Source organism: Canis aureus, chromosome 21, assembly GCF_053574225.1.
Source record: "Canis aureus isolate CA01 chromosome 21, VMU_Caureus_v.1.0, whole genome shotgun sequence".
In the NCBI taxonomy this organism is placed as follows: domain Eukaryota; kingdom Metazoa; phylum Chordata; class Mammalia; order Carnivora; family Canidae; genus Canis; species Canis aureus.
Genome location: NC_135631.1, coordinates 34,578,242 through 34,594,376, shown reverse-complemented (window position 1 = coordinate 34,594,376; position 16,135 = coordinate 34,578,242). Strand labels below are relative to the sequence as shown.

The 16,135-nt window shown below is 36.0% G+C and overlaps 1 protein-coding gene across 8 annotated transcripts in view; it reads right to left on the bottom strand.

The window, feature by feature from the left end:
* Positions 1-16,135, bottom strand: part of CACNA2D1 (calcium voltage-gated channel auxiliary subunit alpha2delta 1) — a 475,096-nt gene that overhangs the window by 71,245 nt on the left and 387,716 nt on the right. For all 8 annotated transcript variants that reach the window (XM_077863845.1, XM_077863847.1, XM_077863846.1 and 5 more), the window contains exon 12: positions 12,888-12,992. In XM_077863845.1, coding sequence (XP_077719971.1) covers positions 12,888-12,992 — 105 coding nt within the window. The remainder of the gene's footprint in view (positions 1-12,887; positions 12,993-16,135) is intronic.

Genomic DNA, 16,135 nt, shown 5'->3' with positions numbered 1-16,135 from the left:
ATGCACGCACTACCCCCCCCAAACACTTGTATTGTATATATTTTAATGATTTTATAGACCACTTAAAATTTTTTGAAATTATTTTATAAATATACACTTGGTTGAGAAAAATTTTAACATAAAGCACCCTAGCTTTTCAATTCTTTATGTAACAATGAGGGAACCAACAGGAAAATTATCTAATCCCAACTGCCATAACTCATGTGGCATTTAGTTTTGCCTTACATATTCTGCCTAATTATGTAGTAAGAATATTAACTTCTTTGATTTCATAAACATGTGCAATATACACGTTATAAGGCATGTTCATAATAAATGCTGAAATTTAAAAGATTATGTTTGCACTCTAACTTTCCACTTCGAATTTTAAGTAGGTTCATTCTCCTCCTCTATGCTATGTTACTGCCACCCTGTGGAGCAGTGAATGAACTATCTCTAAAATTCCAAATGCCAAGTCCACAGGAGCTGATTGCTATATCCTCATTCCTCTGATGTTTTCCACTTGAAATTTACTATTCTTATTTATCTATAATTTGGGGGAAAGATAAAAAATAATTCCTTGAAGTATGCACGGTGTAAAAATTAAGGTAAATTACATTCTTAAGGATGTATATTTTTAGAGTTCTTTTCTTCTTAGTATACCTGCATAGTCTAATATAAGAACAAATAAAAAGAGAGCCACTTGGGTGGCTCAGCGGTTGAGCATCTGCCTTTGACTCAGGGCGTGATCACACAGTCCTGGGATCGAGTCCCACGTTGGGCTCTCAGCATGGAGCCTGCTTCTCCCTCTGCCTGTGTCTCTGCCTCTCTCTCTGTGTCTCTCATGGATAAATAAATAAAATCTTAAAAAAAAAATAAAAAGACATAAAATAACTAAAAATACTTAATGTGCAGTCACATAAGTTAATTATTTCATCTAAAGTCTAAATTAAGCAAATTACTTAACTGTAAACTATGCCTTCATCAGAGCAAAGTCAACTTTTGTGGAGGAAAAATTTCTTTACTCATGCCCAGTAGTACATTTGTAATCACAATACTGGATTCATGTAACATATTCATACCAGAAACTTCATAACTGAAATGTTTCTAGAAAATCTGTTAAATGTTTCTCCAGTAATCTGGATTTTAGTTAAGCTCATGTTCCAAAATGCTGGCCTCTTTAGGTTGTATATGAGACATATACAGTCACAGATGGACTTAAAAATAATCATGCTGGACATCAGGTCTTTAGTAGAAATAACGGGGAGGTAGTATTGAATACACATTTGACTGAGTTGAAACAGTATTTATCTATTGCATCTATATAAGGCCTCATATATAAATGAAAATAAACATCAAATGAAAAAAAAAAGTCGGGATCCCTGGGTGGCGCAGCGGTTTGGCGCCTGCCTTTGGCCCAGGGTGTGATCCTGGAGACCCGGGATCGAATCCCACATCGGGCTCCCGGTGCATGGAGCCTGCTTCTCCCTCTGCCTGTGTCTCTGCCTCTCTCTCTCTCTCTCTCTCTCTGTGTGACTATCATAAATAAATAAAAATTAAAAAAAAAAGAAAAAAGTCAATAGCTGGTTGGGTGGCTTCAATTTTTTTTTAAGACTTTATTTATTTATTAGAGAGAGAGAGAGCACAAGCAGAGGGGAGGAGTGGAAGGAGAAGCAGATGCCCTGCTGAGCAGGGAGCATAATGAGGAACTAGATCCCAGGACCTTGGGATCATGACCTGATCTAAAGGCAGATTTTTAACTTACTGAGCCAGCCAGGTACCCAAATGGTTTCAACTTCTTACCAGATGGATCTAAGATAAGCTTTGGTGTCATTCAAATTAAATATGCTCATTTTAACATAGAGCCAAAACTAGGCTGATAGTCATTTTGCATTTTGAAAATTTGGGCAGTATCATTATACTTATGGTAAATTCTGTATCTTTTCATTTTAAGTTATTCAGACTCCTTCAATGAAGCCGAACAAACTTTTTGAAGCAAAATAAAGTATACTTAAAAAAAATATTTTTATTTATTCATGAGAGACACAGAGAGGCAGAGACAAAGGCAGAGGAAGAAGCAGGCTCCATGCAGGGAACCCGATGTGGGACTCGATTCCAGGACCCCAGGTTCATGACGCGAGCCAAAGGCAGAGAGAACCACCCAGGTGCCCCAAAATGAAGTATACTTCATGTCTATACCTTTTCTGTACTTTATTATTTCTAGAGAATGAAAAATTTCTCCCAAGTCTTGATTTATGCTTAATTACATAAGCATATTAAAAAACGCAACAGTAATTTGAGGGTGTAGTTAATAAAGTTAAAATTCTTAAAGGTCAGTCATTATAATTAGTTACAAATTACATAATTCTGCCTTCAGTTGCTTCAAAAACCAATTTTTTTTTTCTGAACAGAATATTGTGCTTCCAACTGTCTAATGTTGGTATGTCAAGGCTGGTCCAGTTGAACAGAGAAAACTTTCAATTAACAGCATATTTGGTTATTTAAAATATACTGTTAATTTGTTCCTTACAATATACCACTGTTTTATAACTTTATCCTACAATTCTGGACTTCTGCTAATCTGTTTTGTTTTGTTCTGTTTGTTGAAGATGAAAATAGTTGTCTTCAATTAAGATTTTTCCAAAGCCACAGGGGTCAACCTATTTTAAAAAGCCATAGGAATTTTTTTCCCAGCAGAACCCAGTTACTGGAAACTGTCACCTCAACAATTATCAGTTACCCAGAGTTCAAGTTTAATTTACAATAGGCAAATCTCCAAGGAATAATGGAAATGAGACTATGAAGAAAAGAGGCCAATAAAACTAAAATAAAAACTTCAGCTATCGAAACATGTTAGAAAAATGATGTCAGAAATGGGTTTTATTAATTTATGTGTGTACTAAAATTTTTGGCCTTAAGCCTATACAAATACTAGATTGGAGTGGATATTTTAGGAGAAAATTCTACAGTGGTTTCCATAATTCACAAGTGGACCAGGATCCTGAGCATTCAAATAACCCACATGCCTAGTTTCGTGGCATTATGAAATAAATAAAAGTGTCCACATTCACCTTTCACACTTAATTTATTTTATAAAGCCCAATGATCTGAAAGGTACTCGCAGTCTGCAAAGTTTTGATGGCTTAGTTTAATCCGTCTTAACCTCTTAATGCGGCGAGAAGCATGCCTCCCCCCCCCCCCCCCCCAACTTAGAGCAAAAGTCCTGCTGCCGGACTACAAGGCAGGCTCCTGGGTGGGCAGATGATGATTGGCACAGCCCACCAGGCTGCCCGGAAGACAGAGATCGATGACTGGCGAGGCACGTTCCATGTGAGCTTATGAAATCTGGACCGTAGATCATTTAAATTCTTGACTCTGCCACTTGGTAGCTGTAGGACTTTCAACAAGTTATTTAACTTCCCCCATTTTGGTTTTCTTATTTCCAAAATGGGGATAAGGATGATGGTCATAAAAATATTTTGATCATATGATTATCCCCATTGTAAATGAAATGATATATAAAAAGCTTTTATGTTACATGGAAAAATTTAAGTTCAGTCAATATTACCTATGGTAATGGGCGGGGGAGGGGTACTACAACTTCTCTGGTCAAATTATCAGATTTCTGCGGGATCACATTTTTCCACTAGTGAGACATTAGCCTTCCATACCTCAAAAAGAACTCTAATTCAGAATGACACCTTTCTAGAGAAACGACTTTGGCTGGCTTTATTACATTTAGCAATGAACTAAAGGAAAGAGGTCAATATTGTCTAAATTCCATTGTGTGCATAGGAGATATATCTCTATGAAATTTCCTATGCTGAGACAGGGTCGAGAGTTTAATCCAGGCCTACTGAATCTGTTCAAGGAAATAACACCAAATCACTTTATAAAGGGAAACAAAATGCAGTGGTCACATAGGTTTTGCATACATGAGCCTACAAAGGAACTGGGCAGATACTTCTCTCCCATGTCCTACATGCTGGTGCATAATAACAGGGATACATGCCTTGGGATTATGTGAGTATTTAAAACTTATTAATAACAATTAAAATGAATCAGCCTCACATTATCAGCTAATAAGTAATGTCTAGTTCTCCTTCCCTCTGCATACGTTTATAGTTCCTGATAAAGGAGGAATAAGTATGGGTGCATTGTATTTCCAAGCAATTTGTAGCTCTGCCAAGACTATCATCAGCTAAGACGTCAGAAAATAAGCAATATACTGATTTATTTCAGATATTCTTGGGTAACGCCAAATACTTCACTGACACTAATAATGAGAACACTCATGAAGAAGTATGTGTTAGACTGATTAAATGGAAAGATGCCATCAATACAACCATTTTTTATATACGCTTAAACCCTCCTTCCTTATAAGATAATATGTACCAGAGTGGAACACAATTCTGCTTCACTTCCAATTAAAAGGAAACAAATATTGTTTTAAAGGATTATCTTTTAAAAAAAGAACAAACCTATTGGATTTTCTTCCATCTTTGAATTATTTATAGTTTACCACCTTAGGAGCCTATTTATTGCACATTTACTGATACTTCCAACATATCAGTAAATATTTAGCCACTGCAGTGCATCAAGCACCGGGCCAGCCTCTAAGGACTCACTGGTACTTTTACAAACCAGCATGAGCCCTACTTCCTAGAGCCTCAAGCCCACCTCATCATCTGATAATGTGAGAATAAGTCACTACAATTGTCGATAAATAAGGCAGCCCGGGTGGCTCAGCGGTTTAGTGCCACCTTCAGCCCAGGGCCTGATCCTGGAGGCCTGGGATCGAGTCCCACATCAGGCTCTCTGCATGGAACCTGCTTCTCCCTCTGCCTGTGTCTCTGCCTCTGTCTCTGTCTCTCTCTTTCTCTCTCTCTCTCTGTGTCTCCCATGAATAAATAAAATGTTTAAAAAAATTGTCGATAAATGTAAAATAGCAACATAACCCCAAGGCACGTATCTATGTTTATACACCCACATGTAAGACAGGACAGAAACATCCGTTCGATTCCTTAAGATCATGTATACAAAACCTACGTGACTACGCATTTTGCTTTTCTTTTTAAAGTTGTGTTGTGGGCAGCCTCAGTGGTTGAGCACCTGCCTTCAGCTCAGGGCGTGATCCCGGATTCCCGGGATCGAGTCCCACGTCGGGCTCCCTGCATGGAGCCTGCTTCTCCCTCTGCCTGTGTCTCTGCCTCTCTCTGTGTCTCTCATGAAAAAATAAATAAAATCTTTAAAAAAAGTAAAGTGTTATTCGGACAAATTCCTTCATAGAGGGAAGTGCAAGGTAAGTGAACAGTTAAATAATTAAGATAATCAAAAGCAGAATCTGGGAGAACAAGTGGACAGAGCACGCAGAGACACGAAGCTCCAGAGTCTGTGGGAAAGGGGGTGCTCCCTGGAGGGGGGCAGCACGCAGCCTTGGGCAAAGCAGAAGAGCGTGCCTTTCCGGGTCTAGCCCTCACCGAGGCACCGGGCGGCTGCCAGGTAGGCGACAGCATTCCATCCCGACAGGAATTCAAGCGCATCCGCCGCACGCGCCCTCTAGGCCTCCCCACGCGCTGTGTTCGTGTAACACCTGCCTTCGTCCTCATTAGACCTTAAATATCAAACATTCTGGAAAATGCGTGGTCATAGTATCGCTCAAACCTGAAGAGAATTTATCTATCTGATAATATTTTTCCTTAATTCAGGAAACTGTCAACATTAATTTTATACAAAGAGAAGCAAATGTAAATAAATCTGTCAGGAGGACACAGACGCACACGCACAACAGGCCTTTTCAATGGATAATCTCTCTACCGGCAGGGCCAGCGTTACTGGTAATTACTGTTTTCAACTCTTAGTAACCCCAGCATAAATAACATATTTGATTGTTATCAACAAAGATATTTTCTCTTCTAAAGCAGAAAAACCCTTGGTAACTGTGGAAGGTGGCAAAATACCTAAAAGGAAACCTTCTAGAAGCAGTGCATTTGTTGAAGGATTGCCTATTTGAAAATCTGAATGCTGCGTATATTCATGTGTTGCTTCCAAAGGCTTCAATCTTGCCCCGATGCAGAAGCCGGCAGACAGTAGGGAAGGCAACAAATATTTTCCTTACCATCTGCTGAAAAAATTAATTGACAATTTTCACTGTTATATATAAAACACACAGGCAGATGCTATTATTTTAACTTGCTTTAGATTTAGGCTACAGATTATTTTCCTCTGGATCTGCGAGAAATTAGGAAACACGCTGCTAATTGTTTTCTAGATAATGAAAGTAACAACGCAGCTACTGCCAGCCTATTACGATTTTAGGTGCGCATTCTTTAGTGTGAAATTAATCTATTGTATTTTCCACTTGTTCTTCTTATTCAATTTATTTTGAAATTTTCATTTTATAAATTCTTGATGCTTTTGCATTTCTCGACTAATTCTGAGAATTAAGCTAAAAATCAGAAGATGATTCTCTGGCTAGAAATCTTAAGTGTGCATTGCTAACCAATCCTTTTGCTATTCTACAGAAAATCAAGTATTTTTAATTTTGCAAGGCCTGGGAATTATCTTTCAACTCTGTGTCTGGTTTCACTTTCCTTTATTCATTTGTTTGGACTTTATGATAGAGTTCATTTCAGTTTTGGCACCATTTTTAAGGAAGTGTCATACACACGGGTGAACCCTAAGGAATGGCATTGCTGCAGGTAAAGATTATAAAGTGAATGTGTTTTAATATGGAACAGCTGTGTGAGGAGATTAACTCGGACTCAGTTTTAAAGCTGTACCTATCTATAATCAGGTAGATTGATTCCCAAGAGTAAGACATTTCGAAGGAACCCAAACATTTTGTTCTAATTCTCGAACCTTTTGGCCTCATTAAATTGTGCTGTATATCTGCAGCCTCATCCATCAGCTCTCTGGATGTGCCTCATCACACCTACCTGGGTTGCTCTGAATGATTTCTAATGTCATCTGGATGAAGAATGGATGGAAATGAAGCATTCAGCAGCCACATTTATGCCAAGCAAGAGGCTTGGGGGAAAAGACCGAATTCAAAGAGCAGTTTTCAGACCTTTCTTTTAAAGCTCATCGAACTTTATGACTTTGTAATTTTCCTATTTATAAAGCCACGACTGAACTTCTTTAAAGAACATGTTTTAAAATAAAGTTAGAATCAAATACAGAATTTTTAAGAGTAAAGTTTTTATTTTATTAAATCTATCAAATTTTATATTTACCCACTGGCCATCTGAAAGATAAAGTGGCTAGGGAAATTCTGAGTTGATAATAAATTTATTATGCAACAAATTCTAATTTTGCAAGTATGGAACTGGTCTGTCACACATGGTTCTGGATAGTTTCACTGTAAACATATTTCCTGCAAGCAATTTCACTGCAAACATTTCACTGCATACGTATTGGCTTTAAGGCAATTTTACTATAGAAGATAAAATAATGAAAATTATAGAGCATCATTCATTTAAAAAGATTATGAAACATGGAAAATGAGTATACCTGAATACATTCTCTGAGCAATACTACAAAACTCACTGCTTTTATTCTGTGGGTTAAACCTAAGCACTGGTCTTTGAAGTCTTTCATTCAGTGTTATACTTTTCTGGGATTTTTTTGCTTGTTGATTTGTCTCTTCCTTTGGCATCATAATTTTATTCTTTTGCTAAAATCTCTTACTTCATCTTATAAAAGAGGAATCAGTTTCCAAACACTAAGATGCATTTTGTTACTGCACTTTGTATTTTTTATGTGTGTATTGTGAAAGCCTTCTACACAGTTGTTTTTCCTTGGCATACTGGTACATGTCCAGTGATAAGACATTCCAAAGTTCTAGAGGAAATGGATATACACCATTATGAGGACTAACAGGCATGTAACACGGAAATGGGAATACAATCCATTAATGCATGCTGCATTGATGGTGAAAAGAAATCAAACTATTAACCAGTTTGAGAAACTAAACTGTCAAACTGATCTGTCAATCAAGTTTTTTTTTTTAAATCTTTAGTGGCAAAACTGCCTTCTGCCCATTTAGTTATAAGGTGAAAATGGTTGCAGTGAAAATGCTTGTGGCAAAGATGTCTATGAGAAAAATGCTTACAGCAAAAATACTGAACATTTTGTGTCATACACTTCTTTACATGACAAAGACAGGCAATTATCTTCTGTATCAGTATCTATGAGCTGCAAATATTGCAAATTGGGTGGGAGGGTGGAAGGTGGGGAATTCTGAATACGAAGGACAAGTTAGAAAGGGATCCTCAAATTCATCCACAACCATTTGAAGTCCTATTGAAGATGGTGAAAAAAATTTTAGATATATACATGCCATTTTTAGTAGGTATATATACAAACTATACACACACATACGTCCTTCACATAAACAACTAACTATGTAAATGTTGTCTTGACAAAATACAAATATACTCAAAGATCTGACTTAAAATCATTTTCAGTATTGTGGCTACAGAACATGCAAATACCAAGACACAAAATTTTTGTTTAATATAGTTTTCCCACATTAGGAAATGTGGTAAGCCATTGAGCAAGAAAGCAGAGTGCATAAGAAATGTGAGAGAGCAATGTTTCCATAAATACAATTCCTGCTTGGTCAAATAAGAAATCTATGATCTGTTATCTCTCTGTCACTCCTCTTTCAAGGATCTCCATCAATAATCATTTCCCTGTTTTATATCTGTCAGCTTTCCCTGTGTGTGTATCCCTTTACTAATCTATAATACAGAATAATAAATTAGCTCTTCCATTCTTTTTTTAAAAAATTTTAATTTATTTATGATAGACACACAGTGAGAGAGAGAGAGAGAGAGAGAGAGAGAGAGGCAGAGACACAGGCAGAGGGAGAAGCAGGCTCCATGCACCGGGAGCCCGACGTGGGACTTGATCCCAGGTCTCCAGGATCCATGCCCTGGGCCAAAGGCAGGCGCCAAACCGCTGCGCCACCCAGGGATCCCTAGCTCTTTCATTCTTAAAATGTGTGTGTGTGTGTGTGTGTGTGTGTGTGTACATCCATACCTGTGTGTACATCTAAACAACCTGATCTGAAGTTGAAGATTTCTATTTCCTCATTTACTGCTCAACCACGTTGTTGGGTTTGATTCATACAACTTTACATAAGAAATCTCATGCCAATGTAGCACACATGGTCTCTTGTTCCTGGAGATACACTGGACAGAGGGGACACCCATTCAAAATAGATATACATATGTGTGGATATATCTGGATATGTAGGTAAGCATAATGTGTACGTGTACTTATTACAGAACTTTACTATAGCCACTGAGATGAGAATCACAGAACCAATACAGTATCTGATTCCAAGAACACCTTACTTTTTGTGTTAGGCAAAAATAGCATTTAAATTGCCAAAACAAAGTGCTAATTCATTTCCAAAATTGCTTTGGCATTTTGGAAGGTGTGTGGCTCTAAGAAAAGTGTGTCCATAAAGCATAGGAGTCAATATGTCAATATGTCAGTGAACAGCAGGATTGTTGAAAAAGACTAGATTCATTAGTTTTACAAAAGTGAATGTGATATGAATCATTTATTATGTGGTTTAGCATGTCACAAAATGCTTTGTTTAAAAAGTTGAGTTCCTATAAAAGGTGAAGGGGATGAGAAGCAGTGTTTTAAGATATTAATATTTAGACTGGAAATTTTTAGAATGTATACATAGAAAAGTGGCTTTAAACTAGTAAATTCCTCATTTATTCAAGTAAACAATTTGTGACAAGGTAGAAAACAACTGCTTTTCGTATGACATAATTCCTCTTGTATTTAAAAAAAAAAGGAAAAATAACCCCTTATGATAAATGCCTCTAAGACATATTATTGTGTTAATCCTGGATGCAAATACAATTTCAGAAGAAGAAGAAAAATTACAAGTTTAGATGAAAATCATTTCTCTTTTTATACATTTGTATTCTTTTATTTAAACTTGTTAGAATATAATATAAATGCCTTAAAACCAAGATACATCTTAGATACAAATTCTGATATGAAATGTGAAATTCATTGCTATATTCCTTTAAGAAATTCTTGCTTTACAAAGAGAAATACCCAGAACTGAATGAGATTCCTGGTGGTTTGTTTGGATGATATAATAAAGTAAAAGATGGTTTATCTAAACATGTATTCATTTAAAAACGATATGAATAGTGGGGCTTGTACTTACATACTTCTATCATAAAGTAATAAAGTATACTTAAAATTATGCGTAATTTAAGGTGTTAAAAAGTCTCTTCCAAATTATAAGAGTAAGATTACCTAGTAGGATTTTGAGACACAGTAGAATTTTGGGTTAAATTTATTTTATTTTACTTGAGCTCTTCAAAATATGGTAATGTTAGACTTATTTAGAATATTTAAATAAGCTGAATATTCCTTGCCCCAAGTTATTTATATAATTATGTATTTGTCCTATAATAGAAATCATGCTTCCTTTCAACTTTTGTTTGACAGTCTCTAAGAATGATTTCCAATCTGAGCTCTCTGCTGGGCACCTAGAGTTCAGAGTTAAAACACAGGCCTAGACTTTAGGACCTAGTAATCCAGAGAGCAGACAAAGGAGATATCCCATGGGTAGAGTACAGTGTAAAGAACATGTAGGACTGATGCCAGAGCACAAGCATGCAAACAAGCCTGAAGGGGAGAGGAGAGTCAGGGACATCCTCTAAGGGGCAATGATTGCTCTGAATTTTGAAAAATGGTAAGTTACTAAATAAGGTAACTACTATACGTTGTCTCTTAGATCCATACACCCACATCTTCCCATTACTTTTAGTTCTGGGAATTTCTAAGAAATATTCATAACATCAAGTTATCATTTGTAAGTATTCACTCAACAGTTCAATTTATTAACTTTTTCAAAAGAAATTAAAATCACCACGTATTTAGGGAAAAAAAAACCCTCAACCAATGTATTCAACTTATGTCATAACATAATTATGTAGATACTAACTACATACTAACATATGTAGTATTCAAAGAGAAAGAGTTATGTGTTAAAAAGGTTTGTAATTAATTTGAAGTTATATGCGTGGATATGTTTTCAATTCTTCAATCATATTCCCATCACATATAGGCTAAAAAACACCTAAGGACATTTCAAAGTGTTCCAAAAATTTTCACCAATACTGTACAAAATTATTCACAATGTTGAGTCTGCAAAACTATCTAAATATATTAATTCACCTTTCTCCATTCCCCTTTTAATTTCTGAAATGCATATAAAACAGTCCACTAGAGCTCATGATGAGCTCACCTCTCTAAATGGTGAAAACGCCAATTAAAAGCAAAGTGAACTGGCATTTTACTCAGAAGAGACTTCTTCTGGACAAATATATAATTTCTGTTGGAATTCCTGAAACGTAAAAAAAAAATCTTATAAATCTATCATTTTTTTTAAAAAAAATGAATCCTTAGCATTTTAAAAAAGCAAGTTGAGGATCACTCTCTTATCAAATGCAAAGAGTAAGAAAGATGAAATAAGCTGATGGTAGGACTGCTAGAGAAATAGTTACAGTTGATATTCTACACAATATCAGCAGGTTTAGCTACATGGATGAACATTCAAAATAGTCAGGTCTCCCTACAATAATACTCTTCTCTGCAATTAAACCATCATTGAAACAAATACATTCCAACCTCAAAATACTTGTCTCCACATTCCTCATTGCATATTGATATAGCACACCATTTAAAATGTTACATATAAAAGAATTTGTCTGAACTATTTTCTTGAAACTGTACAAATGAATAAAGGGAACCTCGTTTTCGATGGTGCTGGGAGGCCAGACGGGGAAGGAGGAGCTGTCATGCCCCACTAACCCTCATCAGTGGCAGACCCCAAAAAGGAGAGGCACTTTGCATTTACAACAGAAGATGCTTACTTTACTACTTCGGCAGGATAAAGAGTTTCTCCTTGTCCAGCAATGAGTTCAGCCAGTAACAAAACACCTCAATTCAGCCAACGAGAAACCATTACTACCCTCAACTCTGACTTTTGCTCAAAGCAGCCCCTTGCCAACTTCCACGTTTTTTTCCCTATAGAGTAGTGTTCCTTTCCTTTGGTACGAGTACATGGTTTGCACATCTTGAGTTCAAATTCTTCTGCTATTCCAGAATAAAACCATTTTGCTGGTAAAATAAGTGTTTTACTTTTAAGTTAGATACAAATAAACAAGAATCAAAAGGTTTTCAAATGAGGATGCAGTTTTTGCTATTATAAACTGCTTTATCTGTAAATCTACAGAACATTGTGCAGATAATTTTTAGGCATCTGTAGTAAGTTTTATTATTACAACAATCTTTAATAATTAAATGATCATAAATTTATCCTAGAAAAGTTCAAACTGTTCCTATTTTTCCATTCTCTTCTGGTTATTCTCTTCCTGTAACATTTTCTAATACAGAATTTATATATAAGAATCAAATAGGATTCTACAGGCCCAAACTATTTTATTAATAAATTAGACATAAGGTAAGTATGGATCACATAAAATATCACGCTTAATAATTCTGTAATTTATTTTTTAAAGGATTTTATTTATTTATTTGGCAGGGAGGAGAGAAAGCGCACAAGTAAGTAGAGCAGCAGGAAAAGGGAGAGGGAGAAGCAGGCTCCTCACTGAGCTGGATGCCAGATGTGGGGCTCGATCCCAGGTCCCTGGGATCATGACCTGAGCCAAAGGCAGATGCTTAATCCACTGAGCCACCCAGGTGCCCCAGTAATTCTGTAATTTAGCCAATGGTTTATAATCCATGATCTGTATGATTTTATAATAAGCAACACTAACATCTCCTCTTATTGCCCCTCCCTGATGGTCTCCTTAAAAACCACCTACATTAAGATTAAAATCCTAAAAAATTGCACTCACTTTTTTGTCTTTGTTGTACTTGGCAAATATCTCCTGGGCTCTCTCTTCTCCTCCATCCGTGAACAACATGATAATCTTATTGCAGTTGGCTCTGGAAACATTATACTGTAAGGGAAACAAACAAAAAAGTCTGTCTTTCACAATAAAAGGTAAGGAATATAAGACAATGTTTAAAGAGCATGAACAGGTTGCAAGTAGTAGGTGAAAGATTTGTTCAGTAAGTATATTCCAAAGAACCACTTCCTAGACCAGGCCCAGCCTGTCCCTATAAGGGCCTCTTCCCATCCGCCAGATACTCATAGGTTTCACTTCCTTTGGGTCTTTGATCAAATGTCTCCTATCAGTGAGGACTTTACTGGAAACTATGTTTTAAATTGCTGTCTCTCTCCCAGGTTGTATTTTTCTTCATAGTATTTTACATTCTTTTATGTACATAGTTTCTATTTTATTTGTTTATTGCTGGCTTCCCCTGATTGAATTTAAGTGCCATAAGGGTACGAAGTTTTATCTTTTTTTGATCTTCAAGAGCCCAGCATATAATAACCTCTCCATGGTTGATTAATAAATGGAATTTAAATTAATGGTTATTGCATCAATTTTATTTCCCTATAATTTGTACCAGAAACAAATAATTCGTATGAATGAAAAATGTGCACGTCCCTCTACATATATTTTCAATCCATTTATGAATATTTTTGTTCCCTTTCTTTCTTTTTCATCCTACTTTATTCCCTTTACCTCTCCAAAATTATAAACTCCTGGGTGATCCTTAACAACTGATGCTCTTTGTAAATGCCAATACCTAACCCCAAATATCCTCACCACACATATTCTAATTCTGAAAGACTCGATTCCAATGGCAAATCCTCTCTTAAACTTTAAGATCTCCCAAGAGTCAGATGTAGGAAAACAATGGATTAGCGCCAAAGGGCCACTAAAATGAACAACTAATTTAGAAAGATGGGCTTCCCTGAGGTCTGAAATTACAATCTCAAGCTTCTACTGTTGTGAAAATGTGTTTTCAAATGTGTTAAGAATAAAAGATTATTTATACTAATTTATGAATGCTCAGCTTCTTTGAATACACCAAGCCTCCAGGTCAGTGCTGTTCAATGGAGATATAATGCAAGCCAAATTTGTAATTTTGACTTTCTAATAGCCACATTAATAAAAGTATGAAGAAATCTCTGAAGTGAATTCTACTAATGTATTTTATTTTACCCGGTCATCCAAAATATTATCAATTCAACATGAAATCTATAAAATTATTGAGGGAATCTACATTTTTTTTCTTTCATAGTAGCTCTTCAAATCTGCTGTATATTTTATATTTACAACACATTTCAATTCAGACCAGGCACTTTTTAAATCTCAAAAGCCACATGGGATTGTGGTTACCAGATTGGCCAGCACTAGCTGTGGCCTTTAAATGACTATTATTTTTGATAAAAAAAAAATCATTAACTCTCGTGCAGTGTTTAGGCTTGCTGAAAGTCTGTACTCTGTTTTTTCAAAGAAGAAAAATCCCATTTCCCGTTGTAAAAGTTAATCAAGACAATACTATACTCTATTGATGAAAAGATCCTGTTTCATATAATCTCACCCCATTGATTAGGCCATTAGAACATTGGCAGTTAAAGCTTTTAACCAAGTATTGTGAAAATGCAAGTATTGACTAATACGATTTGTCACATTCAAGCATAGTTCTTATCTTGGAAGAAAGCCATCTGAAAACTTGGCTATATAAAAAGTTACATATTTTATCATCAAAATACTTTTGTGAAAGGCATTGAAATCCCTTAACTAAAATTAATTTCTTTGAGGATTTCTTTTTATCTGGCTATGGAAGATAGGAAAAATAATATGTATCTAAAGGACTGTTACATAAAAGTGATTAAGTAAAGATTTTACATAAGGACTTGGTTTCATTTTTGGAAGTAGTGGGGGTATTTTTATTACTGAATGCAAGTACCGGTATAAGTAGGCACACTGGGTCTTACTGATCGCTTGTGTAATTAAAATAATAATGTTTCCCAAGAGAAACAGGTATTAGGACATATACAAAAGGGGGAATAAAGAAATGTTTTGTTTTCACCAGGATTTTTCCCAAGAGTAGCCTCCTTACTAGACGTGTGGTAGAGCAAAGTCAGCACCTGGTCAGAGGATTTGCAGTTCTCCAAGGGTTCACACCATCACCACAATTAAACCTTAAGGATTTGTAACAAATTAAATAAAGGCAAGAACTTGACTATTTCAATAAAATGACAATTTGCAGAGAGTTGGTAAATTACTTTATATGTTATTTCACAACAGATTATATTATGTATATCCCTGTGTGTCCTTGCGTCACCGTGTGGCCAGTATACAGCACGGCATCTATCATATATACACTGAATAAATTTTGTTTCTGAAAAATGCACCTCGGTATAGTTGTAATATTTTATGAAATGCTCCCTGAGGACTAACTCAAATCTTAGTTTAAGGTGTATTGTGGGATAAGCGATACATTTAATTCTATTTGATACTTGGCTCAGGGATCTTAATGATACACTTTACAAGGGCAAACAAAAACCAGAGAATGACATTGTGTGATTAAGATAGTGACTAGAAGTATTTGAAATAGGTAACAAGATATGCTTCAACTTTGAATAAGGCAAGTAATGACATCTGGGAAAAAATCTCGTTTTATTATTATTTTTTAAGAATTTATTTATTTATTTACTTGAGAGAGAGAGAGCAGGGAAAGGAGCAGAGGGAGAGGGACAAGCAGACTCCTCGCTGAGCACGGGGCCTGATGCAGGGCCCAATCCCACGACCCTAAGGATCATGATCTGAGCCGAAATCAAGAGTCAGCTACTTAACCTCCTGATCCACCCAAATGCCCCTGGGAAAATTATTTTAAAATGAAAAACTGCAATACATAAGGGACATGTGCAAAACAGGACATCTGAGACTTATTTCGGGAACAAGTGAGAACATATTAAAAATCACTTATAAGTGTGGTAGAGGCAGTGCAAGAGGCCAAGAGGAGTTAAATCATATTTAATCAGCAATTAGTAGTAAATCTGGGAGTTAATGTGGCCTCTCTGATGAGGCAGCCTCGGAAATTCTACAAGAGGCTTGAGGCCCCTTCTCATTTCACAACTCAAAGCTGAATAAGAGTGAACCACTCACATTAACAATATTGAGAATGTAACTAAAATGCCACAACTTAGCAAAATCTAAGTTGACTCAAAAGAAAAAAAAAA